Here is a 26919-nt window from a genome sequence, read left to right as displayed (position 1 = left end):
GTGTCCCTGGGAACAGCCCGTAGAACACAGAGTCCTGTGTCACAGAACTGCTCGGGATGAACCTCGACAGAAACCACTGCATCTCTCTCCAGACCTTCTTTGCAAAAGCACAATCCACAAGGAGATGAACAACGGTCTCGTCCCCACCACAGCCACCTCGAGGGCAACGTGCAGAGGGGGTGAGACTCCTGGCGTGTTGGAAGGATTTGACAGGGAGGGCCTTTCTCACCACCAGCCAAACTAAGTCTTGGTGCTTGTTGGAAAGTTCTGGCGATGAGGCATTCTGCCAAATGACTTTGACAGTCTGCTCGGGGAACCATCCCATGGGATCCACCCTCTCCTTTCCCCGCAGGGCCTCTAAGATGTTACGTGCCGACCACTGCCTGATGGACTTGTGGTCAAAGATGTTTCTCTGCATAAATTTTTCCACGAGGGACAGGTGGTACGGCACGGTCCAACTACTTGGAGCATTCCGCGGCAGCGTGGCCAGACCCATCCTTCGCAACACCGGGGACAGGTAGAACCTCAGCACGTGGTGACGCTTGGTGTTTGTGTACCGAGGGTCTACGCACAGCTTGATGCAGCCGCACCCAAAGGTGGCCATCGGTATGAGTGCGATGTTGGGCACATTTTTTCCCCCTTTATCTAGAGGCTTGTACATCGCGTCCCTGCAGACACGATCCATTTTCAACCCCCAGATAAAGCGAAAGATGGCTCGGATGATCGCCATCGTGCAGGAGTCTGGAATGGGCCAGACCTGCGCCACATACAGCAACAGCGAGAGTGCCTCACACCTGATGACCAGGTTCTTACCCGCAATGGAGAGGGAGCGTCGCTCCCACATGCCCAGTTTTCTTTTCACCATAGACTCTCGCTCCTTCCAGTTTCTAACGCATGCCCCGGTCCCTCCGAACCATATCCCCAGCACCTTCAGGCCGTCAGCCCTGACAGTGAAGGGGACAAAGGATCGGTCAGCCCAGTTCCCAAAGAACATGGCCTCGCTCTTCCCACGATTTACCTTGGCTCCCGAGCCAGTTTGAACTGGTCGCAGATGTGGATCAGTCTGCGCACCGACAGCGGATCCGAGCAGAAGACGGCGACATCGTCCACGTACAGGGAGGCTTTGACCTGAGTGCCTCCACTGCCTGGGATCGTCACTCCTCTTAAGCCCAGATCCTTCCTGATGGACTCAGCAAAGGGCTCTATGCAACACACAAACAAGGCAGGGGATAGAGGGCAGCCCTGCCTGACTCCAGATTTAATATGAAAGCTATCTGATTCCCGCCCATTAATTGAGACTGCGCTACTGATAGTGTAGAGCAGTTGGATCCAATTGCGAATTCCCTCCCCAAACCCCATTTTGGAGAGCACATCCACCATGTAGGTGAGCGATATTCTGTCAAAGGCCTTCTCCTGATCCAGGCTGATGAGGCAGGTGTCCACACCCCTGTCCTGCACATAGGCAATCGTATCCCTGAGCAGCGCGAGGCTGTCAGAGATCTTCCTGCCCGGCACAGGCCAGGTCTGGTCAGGGTGGATCACCAATTCCAGAGCGGACTTGACCCGATTAGCGACGACCTTGGACAGAATCTTATAGTCCACATTCAACAGCGAAATGGGTCGCCAATTCCTAATTTCCTCCCTTTCCCCCTTGTGCTTGTAGATGAGGGTGATGATGCCTTTCCTCATGGATTCTGACATGCTACCGGCCAGGAGCGTACTCTCGTACACTTCTAGCAGGTCTGGGCCGATCCAGTCCCACAGAGCCGAGTAGAACTCTTCCGGCAAGCCGTCGCTTCCGGGAGTTTTATTCTTCTCGAAGGACTCAAGGGCCTTAGTCAGTTCGTCAGGAGTTAGCGGTTTGTCCAGGCTCTCCCGTGTACTGTCGTCTAAGACCTCTGTGATAGAGGACTGGGAGGCCGTGCTGTCTGTGGGCTTCACATCATACAATCCGGTATAAAAGGATTTGCTGATCCTCAAAATGTCGGACTGCGATGATTTTACCGAGCCGTCTTCTTCCTTCAGGCTGCTGATCACAGAGCTCTCTCTGTGTACCTTTTGGAAGAAGAAACATGAGCACGTCTCATCCTGCTCCACGGAATGAACTCTGGAACGGAAGATGATCTTGGAGGCCTCCGAGGCAAAGAGCGAGGCTTGCTGGCTCTTAAACCCTTGGAGTTCCTCCTTGACATTGACCCCCATCGACTGCAGCCGGAGTAGATTCTGCATGTTTTTCTGGAGTCGGGACATTTCCCTCTGTTCCTTTCTAGCTTTCTGGGTGTCTTTGAGGATGAAAAACCTCTTGATGTTTCCCTTGATCGCTTCCTACCAGTGTGTCAGGGACTCAAAGAGGGGTTTCACGGTTCTCCAACCTTTGTAACCTGTTGAGCTCCTCAATGTTCTCTGGGGTCAGCAGTTGCACATTTAGCTTACATGCCCCCCTGCCCACCTTCTGGCCTTCCTCTAAGTGACAGTCCGCCAGTAGGAGGCAGTGGTCAGAGAAGAACACCGGCTTGACGTCGGTGGATCTGACTGCGAACGCGCGGGACACAAACAGGAAGTCTATCTTGGAACGGATGGACCCGTCTGGCCGCGACCAGGTGTATCTACGCTGCGCTCCGTCTGCAGGGTTGCTGAAGACGTCGTGCAGCTTGGCATCCTTAACTGTTTCCATCAGGGATCTGGACGTAGCGTCCAATCTGCTGTCGGCCCTGCCGGAACGTCCAGCCGCATCGATGATGCAGCTGAAGTCACCGCCCAGAATGACCGGCCTGGAGGTCGCCAGCAGCAGTGGGAGCTGCTGAAAGACCGCCAGCCGCTTGCCCTTTTGTGCCGGAGCGTACACGTTAATAATTAACCGGAGTGGAGCACTCTTGTACATTACGTCTGCTACGAGGAGGCGCCCGCCCACCACCTCCTTAACCTCGGAGACGGTGAAGTTCCCTCCCCGCAGCAAAACACCCAGGCCGGAGGAACAAAAGTCGTTTCCGCCCGACCAGATCGATGGCCCATGGGAACACCGTCGTGACCATTGCCTGTAGGAGCTGAGGTGCGGTATCGCACACTCCTGCAGAAACAACAGGTCAGCTTTGACCTTGGCAAGGTAGTCCAAGGTCGCAACGCATCGCGTAGTAGATTTAATGCTACGCACATTGATGGATACAACCTTTTTTAAGCATTTTAAAGCATTTAGTCTCTTACCAAACCTGTTGTCTCTGAGAGTCCCAGACCTTTGGTCTGCTCCTGCATACCCATAGTGTTCACAAATTGCCTCACTTTGGATGGGCTGAGGAAACTGTCCTGAACCTCCCCATTTGCAATGTTTTGCTCAGGTAGCATCTGGGGGTTCGTGCAGAGAACGGGCTTTGAAACGTCCTCTGTTGGAGAAGCTTCTTCAATCCTCTCCCCCCCTGGGCCGTTGCTGCTCCCGGCTTCCCGGAGCTGGGGTGGGCTGAGCGCCTCACTGCTCCCAGATTCCTGGGGCTGGGGTGTGCTGGCCTCTTCGGGTTTTGGGCAAAGTTGGAGTATGCTGTTCTCCTCATTGTCTCCAATGTTCTGGAGCTCGGGTGTCTCGTCCTCCAACTCCCTAGAGCTTTGCCTCTTCTGTAGGTGCCGCCCTGACACTTCTTCGTCCGAAGAGCAGCTGCCCTTGTCATCCGTGTCGGACGGGAGACGCCTCTTGCCAGTTGTCTGGGAAGTAGCTTGGTCCCTTCTTAGCCCCTTCTTCCTTTTGGCTCTCTTCACCAGCTGCCACTTCCCCTGCTGATTTTCCGCTTCTTCCTCCTCCTCCATTGATTCGCTCTCCTGAAGAGTGGGTGGTTCAGGGGGCAGTGCTGTTGATTGGCTGTCTGCTGCCTCAATCTTTTCCTCCACCTTGTCTCTCTCCCTGTCCTCCTTTGTCCCGTTGTTCTCACTGGGGGCCCTGGTGGTTGGAGTGTTGCAAGTGTCCTTGGTAGTAGTGACACGAAGCATTTCTTCTGCTTCCCCCTCGTTGGCTTTGGCTGCCTGTGCATAAGTGAGGCAGCGTTTGGGGCAGGTCCTGTAGAGGTGACCTGCCTCGCCACAGAGGTTGCAGCACTTAGTCTGTTTGCAGTCCTTTGTCTGGTGCCCTTCCTGTTTGCAGTTCTTGCAGAGGGCAGCGCTGCAGTTGGCCGCCACATGACCAGACTTGCCGCACGAGCGACAAAGTTTGGGCTGCCCAGCGTAGACAAGGTAGCCACGGCTTCCCCCGATAGCGAAGCTGGAAAGAAGGTGGAAGATGGCTCCCTTACCATCGGTCTTGAGCGTGACCTTAACCTGGCATTTGCATGTCCAAATCCTGAAGGAGTCTCTAACCTCGGTGCAGCTGCCAACCTTGTCGACGTACCTGGCGAGGAAAGTGAACACGTCGGCGACAGGGACGTAGGGGTTGTGGAGACGCACCGTCACCACATGGTCCCGTTGCAACGGCAGAGCAAAGAGCGGCTCCACCGTCAGGATCTTCATCTCCGGCTGGTCTCTCTTCTCCTTGAACACCTTCAGAAACTTGATGCAAGCTGCCACACGCTTGAAAGTCACGTTGAAACATCCAGTGCTGGGGAAGACTTGCAGACAGTAGATCTCCTCCGCTTCAAATCCACACACCTTTAACAGGATCCGCTTGATGAAGAATGCCCGATCCATGGGTGCTCCTCCTTCGCTGTCCTTCACCATCACCCGGACATAGGTACCCCATGGTACGGGGCTTGACTGGTTATAGCCATCGCTTCACGACTACACTCGATCTTAGCCAAAAGGCTGAGAATCGATAACCAGAATCATGTCCTGCTCCAAGACATGAGTGCATGAATTGAGGCTGACCCTCCAGTGCAGCACTGAGGGAGTACTATACTGCTAGAGGTGCCATATTTTGGTTGTGGCCCCACCCTCTCAGGCAGATGTAAAAGGTCTCATGACATTCTTTTAAAGATGAACAGGGAAGTTATCCTTGTTTTTCTGACCAATATTTACCCCTTACCAACAGGACAAAAACAAAAGACCTGGTTATTATCACATTGCTGTTTCACATTGCTGTTTGTGGGAGCTTGCTACGTGCAAATTCGCTGACACATTTTCTACATTGCAACAGTAACTACATTTCAGAGCTCCAAAACGCTTCGAGACATAGTGGTTATGAAAGACGTTATATAAATGCAAGATTTTCTTTAAACCTGTTTCTGAATAACTGAGAAAAATTGCATATTGTTGTGCACTTGTCAGTTTCTTCAATTAAAAATGCATGTTCAGAAAGTTTTATAACACTGTCATACCTTTATATCCAAAAGATCAGGTTAATTTTGGGGTCTCCTCAAAGGCTTGTAAACAGCACAATTAGCAGCAACTCCTGATGGTGATTAATTTATCCTCGGGGTGTGTGCTAGCTTTGTGGGCAGGGTCTGATTCTAGTTCAGCGTTTTTAAAACCAGCACAAAAGATCATGGAAATTTGAGCTGTGCTGAACATAATTTGTATTTAAAATTCTGATTTTTTTTTGCACCAGCTTTGCAATTTTTGGGAGAATTGAACTCAATATACCAGCTCAACTGAGCAGACTCCAGGCCATACAAATTATGGTCAAATTTGATATCCAGGCTAGATTTAAAAGATGAAATTAAATAAAAGCTCTCGTAAAGAGAGGATGTCTGTGTGCATTCTGTTTGGCTTGTGCATGAACTAATGGAGCTTTATGATATGTTCTGAACTTAAGTTTCATAATAACTGTAACCCTTACTGGTATGCAGAAAGCAAGAAATTTCTATTTGTAATTTCATGTGAATTATTTTGCAGAATACGACACAAGCTCCACTGAAATTATCAAATGTGGAACGAATCACAAATGTGCAAATCCTCTTATTATTTGGTGTTCTTCTCTTCATATCTTTGGTGTGTGCCATTGGTTCAACAATATGGACTAGCAGGCATGCTACAGCAGACTGGTATCTCAATTCCAGTGGTAAGAATCTAAAGAAACATACAAAATCTGGCTACTTTGGCTCTTTCTAACTTGATTGTAATATATATTAGACACTAAGTGTACTTTTACCGGTGTCTAGCCATAACATGTTGAGTCTGTTATTTTTGGACTTCTCAAAGTTAGTACTTTACTGATTAGGGTAACTATGAGTTGTTATTGTCTTTATCTGTGGTGGATGTGGAATTTCTTAATCAACTGTATATTAATTTTTGACAATGTTTCTTTGATGACCACTGCATTGGATAATTATCTTGTGTGAATATCTTCACATACCTTTATGGGGAGCACGGTGTACCTTTGTCGCAAAACCATAAGACTAAGGGTGCATTTACAGTACCGCTGTAGCATCATTCTGGTGTTGTTTCATTGTCACACCAGTGCTAAACATGAGTGGTGTAAATCAGTTGTGAATAACATTTAAAAGAAGAGAATGAAGACTCCTCCATTCGTAGGGCATCTCATTCTGCTTCATTCCAGTGTTGAATTGGGTTCAGACTCTGGGTACAGGCTACTTTTACACTATTGCTTCAGCATTGATGTACGGCAAAACTACTACTCCTCAGCACCACATTCTCAATGAAGCACCCATGTGAAGTTAAACCATATGTGTCACTCAAAAAAAAAACAAAGTGATTTCACTAACCAACTGAAACATTCAAATAAACAACATTAACCAGTGAACCCTTAAAATTAGGTTACTGTTTTTTAAATCATCCCAAAATATCCTTTGCTTCTTCAAATAACAGATAACACACAAATAAGCCAATTATATCAGGTTTGAAAATGTTGTTTTAAAATTTATTATGGCGAGGTTGTAGTCCATTGTATAATTTTGCGAGGTATCTTTGGCATTTTACATGAGAGAGGTTGATTACTTTAATGAGCAGTATCTAGAAGGAGTGTAAACAAAAAAAAATGTTCAGTTTTGAGGTTGGCTGATCGACTGGAGGGGATATAAAAGCATTCTAAAAATGAAGGGAACCATTGCCCAGTATAAGTTTTTTTTAAAGAAGAGTTGAGGTTCATCTCATATCTGAGCACTATTTATCATATTTTGAGGTTCTTGACCTTACTGAGGAGAATTCCATGTACCGAGATGTTACTATTAAGTTGAACTTGGTGTGCAAGGGGTTAAATCCACGCAGCACACAAGCTATGTGGCAGTGCATATTGGAGCCAGTAGCTAGGGAGTTACATGAAGTGTGTAACAAAATTGTGTTTAACAAATGCTTAGCCCGTTACTTTCGTGTTCAAAGTCACCATCGGCGTTTGAATGCCCTCGTTCATTTGAGCCTGACAGGTGTTAACTATCAGGAGACCCACCCACAGCAGTTTTGATTGGCGGCTCAACTAGCCAACTCTTCATACTGAGCTGGGGCAATGGTCAGACATTGTCTTGGGCTTATTGCCCAGCTAAAAGCAAGAGTACCTGTAGAGCTTTTGAATTCAAAATTCTCACAGAGGAATCTTTCCACCTAAGATTAGAGACAGTTAATTCAGAAAATACAGATCTGTAAAAATGAAACTGGGGCTAAATTAACATAATTCAATATTTTCGATGTTACAAGGAGCAATGGAAATTAGATTGAGTTTGACTGAAAACTGTATTTTGTTAGTATATTGTGAGCAAAATAAATCAGCTTATTGGTTTACAATTGACCTCATCTCAGTAGAATATCAGTCTGACTTCTAGAAAATAGGAGAAAAGCACATGAAGTTTCATGTGAGGCTGCAGTATCCAGTACACAACAGAGTCTCAATTATAACCCCCAAGTTATGGTATTGTATGACCAGACATTGGACGGTAAAGGTAAACTTATGATGGTAAGGGATGCAGGATTCACTTATGGGGGAGACCAGTGACACTGAACCCAAGAGAAAAGTGTAGACCAGAAATTTTTAAAACTATGATGTATCCACCTCTCGTTTGTTTTCTGCAATTTCTCAATGCATATCAACTATGGCACATTTGGTAGCGCTCTTGCCTTTGAGTTAAATGGTTGGGGGGGGGGGGTGGGGGGGTCTTGCCTGCATTTTAAGCTGGATGTAAAAAGGTCCAGGGCACTATTTTGAAAAGCATGGATTATCCCCAGTATCTTGACCAATATTTATCCCTTAATCAATATCAGAGAAACATATCATCTGGTTGCTTTCACAATGCTGTTTGTGGAAGCTTGCTGTGTGAAAATTGGCGGCCATGTTTCCCACATTACAGTAGTGATCGCTCTTCAAAAAGTACTTCCTTGGCTGTAAAACCTTTTGAAACATCTTGAGGCCATAAAAGGAACTATATAAATTCAAGTCTGCCTGTTTTTCTTTTCATTGGCATTTCTTGGCTTGTAGACTTGTGGTCCTATTTCACAGCTCTGTAAATTTCAGAAAGACATTAGTGGAGGCATTGACTTTCAATGATTGCATGTGAGCAATGATACATAAAATTATTTTACTTTTGCTGCACAAGCTACATTCTTAACATTTAACTTTTCTGCTGTTAATGTTTTAAAATCCATCATCTGTTTTTAATTGTAGCAATTATTGTGCAGTCCCTGAATTCAGACTAATTTCAGAGCTACGTGCTTATGTCGATGAATTTCCTAAAGAAAGTGCAGAAAACAGAGGCCAGCAAGTTGTGCACCTTCTCCACCCACTTATCATCCTCTGCAGCAAATGCGGCAGAGACTGCCATGCTAGAGTGGGGCTCCTCAGCCATACCAGGTGATGTTTAATACAGAGTTAACCACCACAGCTCAAACCATCATCTTTCGAGATGGAAGGCTGCTATCACTACCACGACCACTACCTAATGATCTAGTGGCACTATATACTGTACAAAAGCAAAGTGGCCAGTTGGATCCAAAATTGGCTGAGAGGCAGGAAGCAGAGGGTGATGGTAGAGGGATGTGACTGGAAGTCTGTTCCCAGTGGGGTCCCACAGGACTCACTGCTGGGGCCCTTGCTGTTTGTGGTGTACATAAATGATATGGACTTAAATGTAGGAGGTATGATCAAGAATTTCATGGGTGACTGAAAATTGGTAGGGTGGTAAATAGTGAGGAGGATAGTGTAAACTACAGAAAGATATCAATGGACTGATCAGCTGGGCAGAGCAGTGGCAAATGGAATTCAAGCTGGAAAAGTGTGAGGTAATGCACCTGGGGAGGGCTAACAAGGCAAGGGATTACACTATGAATGGTAGGACCCTGGAAAGTACTGAAGATCAGAGCTTGGTGTGCATATCCACAGATCCCTGAAGGTAGCAGGGCAGGTAGATAAGGTGGTTAAGAAGGCATATGGGATACTTGCCTTTAGTAGCCAAGGCACAGAATGCAAGAGCAGGGAGGTTATGCTGGAACTGTATAAAATTCTGATTAGGCCACAACTGGGGTACTGCATGCAGTTTTGGTGGTCACAGTATAGGAAGGATGTGATTGCACTGGAGAAAGTGCAGAGGAGATTTACCAGGATGCTGCCTGGGCTGGAGGGTCTGAGCTATGAGGAAAGATTGGATAGGCTGGGGTTGTTTTTCTTGGAGCAGCGAAGGTTAAGAGGGGACCTGATAGAGGTGTATAACATTTTGGGGGGCATAGATAGGGTGGATAGGGAGGCACTTTTTCCATTACTGGAGGGGTCAATAACCAGAGGGCAGATATTTAACGTAAGAGGTAGAAGGCTAAGAGGGGAGTTGAGGAGAAGTTTTTTTCACCCAGAGGGTGGAGGGAGTCTGGAACTCACTGCCTGAAAAGGTGGTTGAGTCAGAAACTCTCGTAACATTTAAGAAGTATTTAGATATTCACTTGCGTTGGCGTAGCCTCCAGGGCTATGGGCCAAGCCCTGGAAAATGGAATTAATGTAGTCAGATCCTTGTTGACTGGCGTGGACACGATGGGCCGAATGGTGGTCTCCTGTGCTGTAAACGTCGATGAGTCACTTGCTTTTGCACTCTTTCTCCATTAATAATGTCAATAATCCCAGCCAATTATTCCATATACTTTTTAACAGCCTTCTCAAGTTTTCTTGCCAGCTTCAAGCATTTGTGTACATACGCTCCCAGGTCTCTGTTCCTGCACCCCATTTTTAAAATTGTCGCATTTAGTTCATATTGTCTCTCATTTTAAGCACCAAAATGTATTACCTCACTTCATCCAAATTTGACCTGGCATGTGTCTACCTATTTATCTATGTCTTTCTGAAGCTTGTTACTATTCTTACTGTTTACTACATTTCTGAGTTTTAGCAGTCCCAATACCAACCCCTGGGGAACAACTCTGTATACTTCAGTTCAACAATTTTAGATCATGAACTCTCTCCTCCATCCCCACCTCCTTTCCGATTTTCCCTCTCCTTTTTGTTTTTTCCAATAATTTATATAGATTTTTCTTTTCCCACCTATTTCCATTATTTTTAAATGTATTTCCATCCATTGTTTTATCTCTACCTTTTAGCCTTTTTCGATTCCTTCACCCCACCCCACCCCCACTAGGGCTATCTGTACCTTGCTCGTCCTGCTTTCTACCCTTAATTAGCACATTCCTTTAGATAATATCACCACCTTCAACACCTCTTTGTCCTTTTGTCTGTGACATCTTTTGGTTATCTCCACCTATCACTGGCCCTCTATCCAGCTCTTCTTGTGTCCCCCCCCCCCCCCCCCCCCTAAACCAGCTTATATTTCACCCCATTTCTGTTTTTCCTTAGTTCTGTTGAAGAGTCATGCAGACTCGAAACATTAACTGTGCTCCTCTCTGCAGATGCTGCCAGACCTGCTGAGTTTTTCCAAGTATTTTTGTTTTTGTTTTGGATTTCCAGCATCCCCAGTTTTTTGCTTTTATCTGTATACTTCCCTCCATTTGAAAAACGATTGTTCACCACTACCTGTCTGTTTTCTGTCCCTTAGCTAATTTTGTGTTCATGCTGCCACTGCCTCTATAATTCAATGGGCTACAATTTTTCATACAAGTCTATTGTGCAGCATTTTATCAAGCAGCTTTTGAAAGTCCATATACATCACATCAACCTCACTGTCCCCAATAACTCTATGGGCAGAATTTTCTGGCTGACGTGTGACGTCAGCGCGCGGCATTGCGATATTTCGGCCGGCGGGCGCGCTATGCAGCGACATGTGCCCGCCATTAAGTAAAGGCCTCGTTAAGGCCCTTAACTTGCCAATCGACGAGGATTTTGAGGAACCCGTGCGATCTTCGGCTCGGCGCATGGGCCCAACAGGCAGGCGGGTAAGTGATTTTTTATCAAAACTCATGCACTGGTGGGATATGTGGACTCAGAGGTGTTGTTCATGTTTTTCATGAAGTATTTAATGCAGAAAGTGTTTTAAACTTGCCTGTGTGATTGTTAGCAGTTCAGATCGTTTTCCAAGAGCTTTTTGTGTACTTTGAAACCAGTCTGCAGACAGTTATCTTTATCAGGCCTGCAGCTTTCCGGAGGCCTCCAGTTAGCCTGGGTATGGGTTCTGACATCTCCACTGGAGGCAGCTCCTCTGAGGAGGAAGGGAGGGATAGAATAAGGAGGAGGCCAGGAGTGGACAATCAGCCTCTAGGGGAGCCACCTTTGGGAGGCCAGGTGCAGGCACAAGGGGCACAGGGCCAAGAGGTTGTCCAAGGTACAAGGGGCTGCAGAAGAAGCCACTATCCTGCTGCCAGGGTATACAGGCGGCGAAGCAGCTACCTCAATATGACTGAGGTGCAGCGCCGAAGGAGGCTTTGTCTCTCAAAGGAGATAGTCAAATATATCGGTCAGATGTTTGGCCCTGAGATCTCCCCTAACTGTGTGGGTGGACACCTCATGCCAGCGGCTCTGAAGCTCACAGTTGCCCTCAACCTCTATGCCTCTGGCTCCTTCCAGGGCTCGGTGGGTGATCTTTGCAGTGTCTCCCAATCAGCTAAGTCAGTCGGGCTTGCCCGCCCGTGAAGGGCAAAATTCAGCCCTTTCTCTTACTTCATCAAAGAACTCAGTGAAGATAGTCAGACATGATTCCTGTTTAACAAATCTGTGCTGACTTTCAGTTATTAGCCCATACTTTTCAAAATGCCAATTAATTTTGTCCAATATTATTGCCTCTAAAAGTTTTTCCACTGCAGGCATTAGGCTGACTGGCTTGTAGTTTTTGGGTTTATCCCTCCCTCTTTTTAAGAAAAGGAAATATTTGAAATCTTCCAGTCCTCTGACATGATCCCCACATGTAAGGAAGATTGATAGATTGTGGTTGCAACCTCCAAAGTTTCTACCCTTGCTTCCCTCAGTAACCTAAGATGCAACCCATTTGGACTGAGCAACTTCTATACTGTGAGGACTGCCAATCTTCTAAGCATGTTCTCTATCTTTAATCTAATTGCTACTGACTTCTTCTTTACTGCAGTGTTGGCTGTGTTCTCTTTACTAGTGAAAGAAGATGCAAACTACTAAATTAGTATCTCAACCATGCCCTCTGCCTCCACAAGAAGACATGTTTTTAGTCCCTAATTGGCCTCTGCCTTCCTCTGACTACCCTTTTATTATTTAAAGGCAATTTCTTTGAAATGAATCAAAAATGCACACCTTTTCTATCTTACCTTCTTCCTTGGCTCACCCTCCTCCCCTTCTCCATCTTACTTTCCTTATCTTTCTTTCTCTCTCTTCTCTTTCTTCTATGTAATGCAACTGATGGAAATTAGTTATGGCTGCAGCATAAATCATAAATTTGTGCCTTGCTGCATGCTCATCATCATGCTTCCTGTGTCATGCATGAAGACCATTTGGCATCAGTTTTCTCAAAAAAAAACAAATTATGTAATGTAATCCCACACAGAAATAAGTTTCCTTGAATTTAGTGAAATAAAAAGGAATTGAACTTATTTAATTGCCTCGGTGCTTTGGCCTTAGTGTACTTTGAAAGTGACAGCTTTTTTGGGGTTATCTTGCCATTTTATAATTGGTTGTCAACATTTCTAAACATACGATTTTCAAAAAGGACCTAACAAATAGCCCAAGTATTTTCATTTGATTCTAAAACACTTGCCATCTAGCTGATTACAACTAATCTTATGGCCTGCTGAGTCGACTGTAAGTTCTACCAGTTAAGGAACATCAGATGTAAAAAGGACTTATACCTCTTGTACTTGTGCATTCTTCTCCTTCAGTATGCTTTTTCTGGGTTTCAGCTTAAAGGCCCAGCTCCCTTCATAATACTTTTGAGAAGGAAGCAAAGCAAGTTTCTCAGCTGCTATGTTTATATATTAATTTATCGCTCTGTGGAGTTGAATAGCCCGAATGTTCGGAACTTAGCGCTATACTAACAGCTGTTAGGAAATTCTGATATAGATTGAACACCATGGTTAATGTTTTGTCACAATAAGCTAAAAATGCCAATTAAGCTACTTGTTGGGAGGAGATGATGTGGCAATTAAATGACATTGCTCCCTGAATAGTTAAATAGTATAATATACTAATACTCAAAAGTTGTATTTTGACTAGGTCTCCACCATACTGGAAATTTCTGCACAGAATACTAATGGAAAATTAATCATTTTACCAAAGTTTCAATGTTTTTGTCCTCAATATGCAGGACACTGGAAAAGGCTGCATTTATTATCCATCTTTAATTGTTCTAGAAAATTGAAGTGGCATGCTAGACCATTATGGAAAGTATTCAGTCACCTTAGAGTGTGGACTAGTCATTTTTAAGCCAGGACAGGTGGCTTAACTGACAGAGTAAGGGGACACACGGAAAGGAGACAAGGCCAGAATGAGATGGAGACAGAGGGTGAAATTTTCCATTTATGAGACTAAGTGCAGTGAGGGGCGGTTTTGGCGACGTTCACCCCGCTGGCTGGAGTGGTGGGAATTCGCGCTCGATCATTAATTATGCACAGGCGAGTATCGGGCCGAATCACCTGGTGGGTCGGGAGCTGATTTGTCCACTCGCCATAAGCTGGCGGGGTCGAAGGTCTGGGCGCCATAGCTAAAGGCCAGTCCAATGCATAATCTCACTCTGTCCAGCCCCCCTGTCTTCTGGACACGTGCAGAGATACCTAGCAGCTAGAAGAAGGCAGTCAAGAGCCGCAAGAAAAAGACAGCACTCCGCTTCACCCATCAAGCCCTCCAGGCCTTGATCAAAGGAGTGCAGGCTGCAGGAAGTGCAGCAGCCTCACTTCTCTGGCCTGGGAGGCCGCCGCAGAGCAGGTCAGCACAGCTGGCAACCGCACCTGAAATGCCACCCAGTGCAGGAAGAGTATGAATGATCTCATCTTCTCCGCCAGGGTAGGTAATCCTTCAACTTCCTCCAATATCAAGCTCTCATCATGCACTCAAATGGCTACTCTCTTCAGGGATCTCACACAACTATTAGCGGGGGACACATATCAACACTCATTCTCTCACCGAGACTTTCACATCACCACCATCCCATCTGTCATGTTTCTCACACTCCACCCTCTGGCTCTTCTAGGGGAGGGCTCACCACACACAGGAGACATGCATCTCACCCAACCTCTGCTCAATACCTTCTCATCACATGCTTTTCTTTCTTTCTTCACACAGGCCAAGCTGGCACATAACAGGCCCGAGAGATTGCAGACTGCCGGGGGTGGGAGGAGGAGGACAGGAATCGCTTCTGTGGGGAAGAGGATCGGCTTCTGCTGGCAATCTAGTACAGATCACAGCTCCATCACTTCATCAAATCCTGACAATCACAATGAGTTACATGCAGTCTTATTTAGCTCATGCTTATTAACTGAAGCTCTATTTTCAAGGCACCAGCAAATTGAGGTCCCAAGCCAGTCCAGCACCTGTATGAACCCCCAGACCACATCCGAAGAGGAAGCTCTGGAAGAACCGTCACAGCACTCACACGCACCCTCCACCAGCTCAGGGATACACGCGTCAATGGGGCACAACTTAGGCTAGGCTCAGGCTCACTTGCTGGAGAACACCTCAGTGACACATCCCCGCAGCAGTCAGGCAGGGACAGCTCAGGCCTCCAGGGCTACTGGAGACCAGCCATCCGTTCAGTCTGAGTCAGATGATGAACTTTTGAGAGCGGCCACCAACTCAATGCTGGAGATGCAACGACAGGTGGCGGAACATCAGGCAGAAATTCGACAGCCACTCAGCAGACTAGAACAAACGATGGAGGAGGACGTCTGCGTTCTATCTGATGTCTTGGCTCCTACATATGAACACCTCGAGGTCACCATGGGAAAGCTGGTGACTACCATGGAGACCTTGGTCCAGCAGGTCTTGCCAGATTTGCGCTTATCCCTGTACTCCATGGTCTCACACCCTGGCGGGCACCATCAGGACGTAGGCAACATGGGGACGAAGCACCTTGACTTCCCTCCAGGTGCACCATCTCCTGCAGGAGTCGGGGCAGGGCCCTCAGGCACCCACAGGATGAGTGTCAGCTGGACACACACCAAGGGTGTGTGGCCACTCACAGCCCCCTCTGCCTGTGACCTCATCCACTCCAGCTTCTCAGGCTGCCGAGGGCGCTTCTGCCCCATATCAGACCGGGGCACTCTAGGCCTTGGGCCACCAGAGGATGTCCGCCAAAGTCATCACAGACACCAGGACGTAGCAGTCAGCAGGCTGCCTCCACCTCTGCTGAGGATGTCGGGGCTGCTCCCAGGCGTAGCAGTAGAGTTAGGAATGTTAAGAAAAATTGATGACACTTTTGGGTCACGGGTGTGCTATATGTGTAAAGAAATCGCACTTTTGTCAATACATTTGGTGGTTATATGAATGTTCTTGTCAACTGAAGACGTTGTGATTTTGTACTTTGGAATCCTCTTATTTTGAGGTTTAGCCTTCCTCCTGCTCAATGTCCCACTGAGAGATTCACGTTCCTGTGATGTCAACCTCATTTGAACTAGTCTCCACACCCTTGTGTGATGTCAGGGAGATGTGTTTAAATCTTTCTTGGAAGTATGTGATGTAAGTGTTTCTAACCCTTCTTCCTCAAAGAGCACCATTGAGTGAGGGCAGCTCATCAGCATTGATATTCTAGTGGCATTTGTGTCTCCTCCGTGGTAATGGCAGGAGACAAGACATGCACGGAAGGTGGAGATCCCTAGACATGTCCACATCTTAATCACAACAGTGTGTGCATCATTAGATGCTGCCTTGTCCCTGAGACACTAGCACACTCATTGAGTTGTCCAAGATGGTGCTGCAGATATGTAACATTTTGAGCCCTGCGTGGCATGCTAAAGTTTAACTGAGTTGATCTAACTCTGTGCTCTAATCTCTGATGTGGCATATTAATGACCAATCAGTTTTTTTTAATTCGTTTTTGGGATGTGGGCATCGCTGGCTGGGCCAGCAGTTATTGCTCATCCCTAATTACCCTTGAGAAGGTGGTGGTGAGCTGTTTTCTTGAACCGCTGCAGGCCATGTGGTGTAGGTACACCCACAGTGCTGTTAGGGAGGAAGTTCCAGGATTTTGAGCCAGCGACAGGGAAGGAACAGCGATATATTTCCAAATCAGGATGATGATTGGAGGGGAACTTCCAGGTGGTGGTGTTCCCGTGTGTCTGCTGTGAGTGGATGCCCTTTGGCCCATGAGCGTCAAATCTGATGAACAGGTCATTGATGGAATGGTATATATGATACAGCTGTGCCTCCTTCACTATTGCCTGCATTCTCAAATACTAAATTCCTATGCATTACTTTTGAGATGTAGTGATTGTGATGTAAAGCCACTGAGTTCTGAGTAGCCCTAATAGTGCTAATGAAGCCATTGGCTTTCCGTGGCTTTCATCCCAAGGAGGTCTTCCTCCTTTTTTTCTTAGCAGACTCCTGTTCACTCCTGCAGCAACAAGAGGTTAGAGGGTGACCCCAGAAAGGCACCGTCGTGTTCACCCTTCCCCCCTCACTGCCATTATACAGCCTACAGCCTTCCTTCCCCATTGCCCGTTTGTGTTCATCAACCTTACCCTCTCCTCACAGCCCATCCCAGTTGAAGTGCTAGTTTCTGAAAGTGGAGGCCTGCATAAATACCACAGTACAGTGGTGTTCTTCAGGATAATGTAGACAAAGAGCAGGAGCAAACCAACCCTACAGCCCCAGCAGAGTGGCGTTCATCGCTACAAGACCAGCACAGCACAATGGCAGGTAAGCTATGTATGTTGTGCTCACCTCGAAGCAAACTGAGTCCAGCTTATGCACTCCACCCCTTTTCAAACAGGTTTGAAGCCAACATAATTTCCTGCTGGCGTGACACAAGATTGGAACACGTGACAAGATTCTGGCAAGTAGCTGTTTTAAAGAGCATTCATGAGATGTTAATGAATGCAAATGGCGTTCACGCCACTAGTCCACGGGATAACCAACCCGCCACAAACCCACCATCAGGAGAATTGCAAGCTGTTCTTACGTTGGCAGATTTCTGACTTTTTGCCTATCGCTGGATTCTCTGCTCCCGCCCGCTGTGGGTTGGATGGGAAAATTCCACCCAGTGTGTGTAGTTGGGAATTTGATGCACAGGGGGAAAGAGATGCTTCTTTTGCTACTCTCCTTTTTTTCAGACTCCAGTAGCTGAGTACTTCGGCAGAACCGAAGGGTCGTGAAGGCTCGAAGCGTTGACTGATTTCTTCTCCGCCGATGCTGCCAGACCTGCTGAGTTTTTCCGGGTAATTCTGTTTTTGTTTAGGGTTAATTAGTAATGTCATCGTAATAGATCCACTGGGAAATGGTAATCATAATACCATTGAATTCCATGTTCAGTTTGAAACTGAGATACTCCAATCGCAAACAAGAACCTTAAACTTAAACAAAGCCAATTACATTGGTATGAGGGGAGAACTGGCCAAGGTTAATTGGGTAAATAGACTGAAAGGTATGCAGGTAAGTGAACAGTGGGAAACATTTAAAGAAGCAATTCAAAAGGTTCAACAAATATACATTCCATTGGAAAACAAAAACTCAGCAAGAAACATCTATCGGTGGCTCACTCAGGAAGTTAAGGATAATATTAAATTAAAAGAGGCTTACAGTGTTGCAAAATACAGTAGCAAGTCTGAGGATTGGGAGTGTTTTCAGAACCATCAAAGGGCAACCAAAAGGTTGATAAAAAGGGAAAAAGTAGAATATGAGAGTAAACTAGCCAGAAATATAAAGATAGGTTAATAGAACCTTTATGAGTATATAAAAAGGAAGAGAGCAGCTAAAACAAATGTTGGTCCTTTAGAAGCAGAGGCCGAAGAAATTATCATGAGGAACGAGAAAATGACAAAAAAAAAGCAAATATTTTGTCCGTCTTCATGGTAGAAGATGAAATTCCCAAAGCAGAAATAGACGGTAACTTAGAAGATAAAATGTAAGAAATTAAGGTAATTAATATCAGCAGAGAAAAGGTATTGAAATAAGTATCAAGTGACTAAAATCTGACAAATCATGGTACCTGATGGCCTACACACTAGTGTTCTAAAAGAGAACTTCTGAGATAGTGGATGTGCTAGCTATAATTTTCCAAAATTCCTTATTTTCAGGAATGGTCCAGATTCGAAGTTGGCAAATGTTACATAACTTTTCAAGAGAGGAGGGAGAGAGAGAACAGTGAACCACAGGCCAGGTAGCCTAACATCAGTTGTTGGAAAATGCGGGAATCTATTATTAAGGAAGGTTAACAATGCAGTTAGAAAAGCATAATATGATTAGAACAAGTCAACATGGTTTTACTAAAGGGAAATCCTGTTTGACAAATTTATTAGGATTTTTTGAGTATGTAACAAGTAAGGTAGGTAGAGGTGAACCAGTAGATGTGGTATACCTAGATTTCCAAAAGGCATTCAGCAAGCTGCCGCACAAAAGGTTAATGAGCAAGATAAGGACTCATGGAGTTGGGGTAATGTATTAACATGGAGAGAAAGCAGAGAGTGGGCATAAATGGGCTTTCTCAAGTTGGAATGCAGTGAATAGTGGAGTGCCGCAGGGATCAGTGCGGGAGCCTCATCTATTTACAACTTATATTAATGACTTAGATGAAGAGTTGGAGAATAATATACCTAAGTTTGTTGATGGTACAAAGCTAGGGGTTAGATAGGCTATGGGGAGGACACAGAGAGGCTGCAAAGAGATGTAGACAGGTTAAGTGAGTGGACAACAAGATGGCAGATGGATTATAATGTAGGGAAATGTGAAGTTATTTACTTTGGTCGTAAGAACATAAAAGCTGAATAATTTTTAAAAGGTGTTTATTGCAAGGGGATTGGACTACAGGAGCAAAGAAGTCTTGCTACAGTAGTACAGGGGTTTGGGAAGACCACTCCTGGAATACTGTGCAGTTTTGGTCTCCATACTTAGGATATATTTGCATTGGAGACGGTACAGCAAAGGTTCACTACATTGGACCCTGAGATGAGGGTGTTGTCCTATGATGATAGGCTGAGTAAATTGGGTTTATATTCTCTGAAGTTAGAAGAATGAGAGGCAATCTCATTGAACCTTCTGAAAGGACTTGATAGGGTAGACACTGAGAGATTGTTTCCTCTGGTTGGGGAGTCTAGAACATGGGAACACAATCTCAGGATAAGGGGCTGTTCATTTAGAATTGAGATGAGAAATTTCTTCACTCAAAGGGTTGAGAATCTTTGGGATTCCAGAGGGTTGTAGATGCTCCATTGTTGAATGCATTTAAAGCTGGGATAGACAGATTTTTGGTGTCTCGGAATCAAGAGATATGAGGGGTGGGCAGGAAAGTGGAGTTGAAGCCCAAGATCAGCTATGATCATATTGAATGGCAGAGCAGGCTTGACGAGCCATATGGTCAATCCCTGCTCCTATTTCTTGTGCTCTTATGTTACTTTTCTGAAGGACATTAGTCAACAAGTAGGGATTTTACTCCAGTGTGTTTGATTACATGCTCATGTGTTACTGGTGTTAGCCTGTAAATTATCAGATTTCAATGTGCATTATAGCATACACAGCAATTCCTCTTTGCATTGCACTTAGTCTTCTTTGGTCTCAAAAACACATCTCACTTCTGGAAACATCTATTTTTAAAAAAAAGTTTCCATGAACCTGTCATCTAAACTTTTTTCTTCTTCAGTCCAAAACTAATGATGGGAATGCTTAGTATCTAACTGTTTTTCCTTTGGTTTTATTTAAATTTACATACTTGGCCACTGAACCATCCCAGAATCATTAAACTGTAAGTAACAGCTACATTCCAGAAAATAAATATATATACATTGAAATTTGTTTACATAATCCTAACATCCCTTAAAGTGGCCTTACCCTTTAACTATTGCAATTCTTGTGATAATGGCTCTTCCATGCTGGATTTAGGTAGGGAATTCTAGGATTTTGACTCAGTAGCAATGTGCTATATATTGCCAATATATGCCTAAGTCTGGATTGTATATGAATTGGTAGGAAACTTGGAGGTAATGGTGTTCCAATGGCTTTGCTGCTTTATCCTTCCCAGTGGTGGAGGTCATGGGGAGGTAGGTGGTGTTGAAGGAAATTTGATGATTTGCTGCTCTACATCCTGAAGATTGTACATACTGGAGCCACAGGATGCCAATGATGGAGGAGGTGAACATTGATTCCAATGGAAGGGACTACTGATCAAGTGGGCTGCATTGCCTTGGCTGCTGTTGAATTCCTTGAATGTTATGTTTTCATTCATCCTGAAAATGTGAGCCCCTGAGGGAATCAGACATGAAACTGCTCAATGCGCAGGTTCAGCCTCTGCACTGCTCCTACAGGCACAATGTTGAAAAAATTGGTTCAGTTAATTTCTGGTCACAGGTGACCAGCAATACATTGATAGTAATGAACTTTTTGAAGACAGTACAGTAGGCAAGGGGAGGGGTTGACGTTTGGGCTTTCTCTTTTTAGAGATGGGCATTGCCTGGTACTTATGTGGCACAAATATTAATTACTATTATTAGCCCAAGCTTGGATGTTGTCTGTATCTAGCTGTAGCCTGGCATGAGAGAATTCATTATCAGAGGAATTGTGAATGTGTTGATCTGTTAGCAAATAGCTCTCATCTTGGACTTGTTGGATGGAAGGTCATTGATGAATCAGCTGAAGATGGTTAGGTCAGATATATTGGTGTGAAGTACTCATGCAGTGATATCGTGTACTGAGATGACTGGCTGCCGAAAGTTCTAACCCTCCTTCCTCTGAAGGGTTTCAGAAGACATGGCTTATAATTTACACCAGATCCGTAGCTAAAACTTGCAGTTTCCAGAAGATGTTTCAACTAATTGTAAAAAGTGGTCCCCTTCAATTTTTCTTGTCAATGCTCAGCTTAATGACCTGATCCTGAGAATGAAGCAATATCGCTTCCAATTCCTGTTATATAATCATGTTTGTAGATAGATCCTGACCGAATATCAACAAAACATCATATTGGGGTAGATGTTTTCTTTGCATGTGCTAAAACTACTGAAGGAAAATTGCCGATCTCAAATGTTTGAACAAATCAGGCTGTGGTATATCATAGTGCTCGTGTGTTTCTGCTTTTGTTCTAAATCTTCCATTTACTTTCTGATCTTAGTTGTCATGTTGTGAGGAAGTACTAAGCAGAGAATAATTACTCACAACAAGTGGGATTATTTTATCTAAAATAATTTCTCTAGCGCGGTGTTGCTTTAATAGATATTAAGGATGCATTCTCCAAGTCTGCATTTATAGCAGGCAAATATACCTCTCCATTATTCCAATTTCAACACAATATTTTGTTTGTTACAGTTTTTGGCTTGTTGTGCTTTAGTTGCCTGCGGCAGATGTAGCTGGCCAAGGCAGTATCGGTAAGAATGACCACCGCACAATCTTGTGGAGACGAAGTCCTGTCTTCACATCGAGGATAGATTTTGAACAGATCTAGCAACTCAAGACAGGGCAATCATGAGGCGCTGTGGGCCAACAGCAGCAGCAGAATTGGACTTGACCACAATCTGTTACCTCATGGCCTAGCATATCTCCCACTCTACCATTACCACTAATCCAGGGGAGCCCTGGGTTCAATGGAGAGTGCAGAAGGGCATGCCAGGAGCTGCACCAGGCATACCTAAAAATGAGGTGTCAACCTGATGAAGTTACAACACAGGAGTACTTGCATGCCAAGCATTATGTGATAGAGCTAAACGATTCCACAATCAATGGACCAGATTTAAGCTCTGCAGTCCTGTCACATCCAGTCGTGAATGGTGGTGGACAAATAAACAATTCACTGGAGGAGGAGGCTCCACAAATATCCCTATCCTCATTGATGGAGGAGCCCAGCGCGTCAGTGCAAAAGATAAGGCTGAAGCATTGGCAACAATCTTCAGCCAGAAGTACCGAGTGAATGATCCATTTCAGTCTTCTTCAGAGGTCCCCAGCATCACAGATGCCAACCTTCAGCCAATTCGATTCACTCTATGTGATATCAAGAAAAGGCCGAAGGCACTGGATACTGCAAAGACTAGGGCCCTGACAACATCCCATCAATAGTATTGAAGACTTGTGCTCCAGAACTTGCCGTGGCCCTAGCCAAGCAGTCCCAGTACAGCTACCACACTCACATCTACCTGGCAATGTGGAAAATTGCCCAGGCATACCCTGCACACAAAAAGCAGGATAAATCCAACCCAACCAATTACTGCCCAATCAGTCTACTCTCGACCTTCGGTAAAGTGATTTCGGTCTTCAGCAGTGTTATCAAGTGGCACTTGCTTAGCAATAACCTGCTCACTGATGCTCAGTTTGGGTTCCGCCAGGGCCACTCAGTTCCTGACCTTGGTTCAAACATGGACATAAGAGCTGAACTCCAGAGGTGAGGTGAGAGTAACTGTCCTTAACATCAAGGCAGCATTTGACCGAGTGTGGCATCAGGATATCGTAGCAAAACTGGAGTCAGTGAAAATCGGGGGAAACTCTCTGCTGGTTAGAGTCATGCCTAGCACAAAGGAAGATGGTTGTGGTATGGGCTATGGGCCAAGTGCTAGTTAATGGAATTAGGTAGGTAGGTCAGGTGTTCCTCACATGTTGGTGCAGACTCGATGGGCCAAAGAGCCACTTCTGTACTGTGATTCTGTGTGGTTGTTAGAGGTCCATCATCTCAGCTCCAGGACATCACTGCAGGATGTTCAGCACCATTCGCGATGACTCAGATACTGAATTAGTCCATGTTCAAATGCAGCAAGACCTGGGTGTAGGGGAGGTGGTGGCATAGTGGTTTTGTCATTGGACTAGTAATCCGGAGACCCAGGGTAATGCTCTGGCGACGTGGGTTCAAATTCCACCATGGCAGATAGTGGAATTTGAATTCAATAGAAATCTGGAATTAGAAGTCTGATGATGACCATGAAACCACATGGGAAGGAACCCATGTCCTTTAGGGAAGGAATTCTGCCGTCCTTACCAGGTCTGGCCTACATGTGACTCCAGATACACAGCAATGTGGTTAACTTTAAAATGCCCTCTGAACAAAGGCAATTAGGGATGAGTAATAAATGCTGGCCTAGAACGAACTTTAAAAAAATTTAGGCTTGCGCTGACAAGTAACATTCGCGCCACACAGGCAATGACCATCTCCAGCAAGAGAGAATCTAACCATCGCCCCTTGATGTTCAATGGCATTACCATAGCTGAATCCCCCACTTTCAACATCCTGGGGTTACCATTGACCAGAACCATGCTGCTGCCCCACCATTGAAAGAATCCTGCCCTTTAAGAAAAAATGTGTTGGATATTACAGTTGGCTTCATTTGCCAGGATATCTGCTCTAACCAGTGACATTTGCAGGAAGCTGCAGATTGAGCAGTGCATGTGATAAAACCTACAGGAGTACATATTGCTTCTATGCTAAAGTGTAAACATAGTGAGCCTCTGATATTGTAATTATTGAATTTCATATTACAACTTCAACACAGTGTAATGAAAGTTTAAAATTTGTATAGGAATTTATCAGTCTTCTAGGACTGTATCAGCCTCAATGTTACTGTTGAATTTTCTGTCAGTGGCAAAGAAATGGCTTTCATGGTTCACCTCGTACAGTTGTCTAGAGACTTTTTGCAGGCTTTTCAGCAGAGGTTTCTACTAATCCCATGTCTGATTCAGTGGAACACCCTCGACAGCGGGTGTCTGTGGTGTCTGAGCAGTGCAAGTTGCAGTGAGGCATTGAACCAATCAGATTGAAGGATTCTCACAGACATTAAAAAGTACATAATTTACATAAATTACATTTTCATCATTGCACGGGGAGCAAAATAAAGATTGAGGCATGTAGAGAGAATTAAAGTAGCAAGATAAAAGAGAAACTTTGAGAATTTTAATTTTAAAAATTCTTTTCAAAAATATGCAACATCAATTTTCTTGAGGTAATAAGACTTTACACTTCTAAAATTTAATTTTTCATGGCCAGAAATGCTGTTCATAAGTAATTAGTTATCACTTATTACATCATTTAAAACCTCAATCCTGAATACACTATCCCTAACATGGACCTAGTGGCTAATTACTCAAGCTCATGCCATCACCTGATTTCAATGCCACCTCTATTAGTGAGCACCTATTTCTGACAGCTATTTCTAAATTTCCACATTTAATTGCATTTGTGCGGATGCCAGAAGTTGCTATCAAATTTACTGTGTAATAATGGTGAGCGCTGTTCACTTCACCATGGTTAGTGCAGCAAAATCCAGGCTATTTGATATCATCTTACTTTGTAAAGCAACCGTACCCTTCACTGCAAATTCTTACCCCTCTCTCCGTTTAAAAAAAAATTCATATTTAAAATCATTTTCTTTTACAGGTAGTGGAGCCAGCTATTTTGGATTGAACTTCTTAACCTTCATCATCCTCTTTAATAACCTCATTCCAATCAGTCTATTAGTTACGCTAGAGGTTGTAAAGTTTATCCAAGCATTTTTCATTAATTGGGTAAGTATGAGATTTCAGTTTACAATAAAATTTGTGACTCAGAAAAGATCCATCTATAATGTATCAAAAGCCTTGCAGATGTTTTTATTTCCTGTAAGTTACATTTCCTGTAATTTTCAAACGTCGGACTTTACCAGTATGTTTTGCTATAAGCTAGAACCTATCCATTAATTTTGTTTACTTCTGCTCGAGCCCTCCAACTTCCATTGGTGGTATTGTGACATCTTAGTGCTCCGCTGCCTGAAACTGACATTTTTTGTCTTGATCCTATTTGCATCCACTGAATTCTTTTTTAGAGAATAATTATTTGTATAATTAGATTTTTGCTGCATTGCAATTTTTAAAGCATATTGTTTTAATTTTTACTAGTTTCAAAAGCAAAATGGCACTACAGATTACATGTCCTAATTAATGGTAATGATTTTAACACTGAAGGGAGTTGAAAATCTCTGAAGAATGGTCTGAGTAGAACAAGAAGAAAGACATGATAGTGGTGTTAAATGTAAAATGTGACAATAGGCAATATTCTTCAACATCCACTTCTAGTTTGGACTGTTCATAGTTTCCTTAGATTTTGACAGGTGTTATGAAAAAAATTCCTCCACCCACTTCAGAGATTCTACACAATTAATTGAAATGCTTTGAGACGTCCCTGTAACATGAAAGGCACTGTATAAGCTTCATCCCTCTTTGCAAAAGTGTTTTTATTTAATTAGAAATCGTTGACGCCAGCTAAGGACAATTTAGTTTTCACAATCTACAAATGAGTGCATGTGGTCAGAATATTATTTATCTGTATTACTTTTTCCTACCAGGACATGGACATGTTATATGAACCAACAAATACACCTGCCATGGCTCGAACATCCAATCTAAATGAAGAACTGGGACAGGTAACAGTTGTCCTATACTTTGAAAGCTATTTTGTGTACTTGTGAAACCATCCAGCTATGCCTCATCCAATGCACATAGAAAAGGCACAGTGAATTTTGTATTTTTATTTATACTGATGACACCCAGCTTTACCTAACTATTACCTATTTGAACCCCACCATTGTATGTGTGTTGTCAGCCTGTTTGTCTAATATCCAATCCTGGATGGGATACAATTTCCTCCAATTAAACATTAGGAATATTGAAGCCATAGCCTTTGCAACTCCTACTGCAGCCACGTGCCCCTCTTCATCTCCATTTCTTTACCACCCATTCCATCCTGTTCCCTAACCACTGTCTCAAACTGAGCCAGACTTTCACAACATTGGCACCCCATTGACACTCCATATAGTTTCCAACGTAAAGATGACATAATTCCACTTCCATAACACCGCCTAAGCCTCCCTGTGCCCTCCATCTTTTTATTCTTTCATGGGATGTGGACGTTGCTGGCAAGGTAGCATTTGTTGCCCACCCCAACTGTCCTTGAACTGAGTGGCTTGCTATGCCATTTCAGAGGGCAGATAAGAGTCAACCACGTTACTGTGGGTCTGGATCAGTTGTAGGCCAGACCAGGGTAAGAATGACAGATTTCCTTCCCTAAAGGACATTAGTGAAACAGATGGGTTTTTACAGCAAACTATAGTAGTTTCATGGTCACCAATCAAACTGGTTTAAGTTTGATTTATTAACTGAATCCAAATTCCATCAGCTACAGTGGTGGGATTTGAATCCAGGTCCTCAGAACATTAGCCTGGGCCTCTGGATTAGTAGTCCAGTGACTTTGCCACTAGGTCACCATCTTCCCTCAGCTGCTGTTTAAAAAGTCATCTACGCTTTTGTCATCTTCAGATTCAACTATTCACTGGCTGACCTCTTGCCTTCCACCCTTCATAAACCTGAGCTCACCCAAAACTCTGCTGTCCATACTGTTAACCTAACTAAGTACTGCCAGCCATCACTCCTGTGCTCTATTATCTACACTGACCCTTAATCCACCAATGCCTCAATTTAAAATTTTCATCCCTATGTTCAAATTACTGTATGATGTCACCCTCCCTTGTTTGTAACTTTCTTCAGCCCTCCGACCATTTAGGATCTTTGCACACCTGAAACTTTGGTTTCTT

The 26919-nt window shown here is 44.5% G+C and overlaps 1 protein-coding gene and 1 long non-coding RNA gene across 7 annotated transcripts in view; both read left to right on the top strand.

Moving 5' to 3' along the window:
* Window positions 1–26919, top strand: part of LOC144683762 (uncharacterized) — a 1025508-nt gene that overhangs the window by 206185 nt on the left and 792404 nt on the right. The gene's annotated exons all lie outside the window — the stretch shown is intronic.
* The window catches only part of atp8a1 (ATPase phospholipid transporting 8A1), a 488126-nt gene that overhangs the window by 165216 nt on the left and 295991 nt on the right, over window positions 1–26919 (top strand). For all 6 annotated transcript variants that reach the window (XR_013577307.1, XM_078546849.1, XM_078546831.1 and 3 more), the window contains 3 exons: window positions 5806–5971; window positions 24732–24859; window positions 25675–25752. Coding sequence is in view for 5 of the 6 variants with exons in the window: in XM_078546849.1 (XP_078402975.1) it covers window positions 5806–5971; window positions 24732–24859; window positions 25675–25752 (372 nt within the window). In the remaining variant the exon portion in view is untranslated. The remainder of the gene's footprint in view (window positions 1–5805; window positions 5972–24731; window positions 24860–25674; window positions 25753–26919) is intronic.

The sequence above is a fragment of the Cetorhinus maximus genome, chromosome 1, assembly GCF_964194155.1.
Source record: "Cetorhinus maximus chromosome 1, sCetMax3.hap1.1, whole genome shotgun sequence".
NCBI classification, from domain to species: Eukaryota; Metazoa; Chordata; class Chondrichthyes; order Lamniformes; family Cetorhinidae; genus Cetorhinus; species Cetorhinus maximus.
Note: the sequence above shows the minus strand (reverse complement) of the source record. Positions and strands in the feature narration are given on the sequence as shown.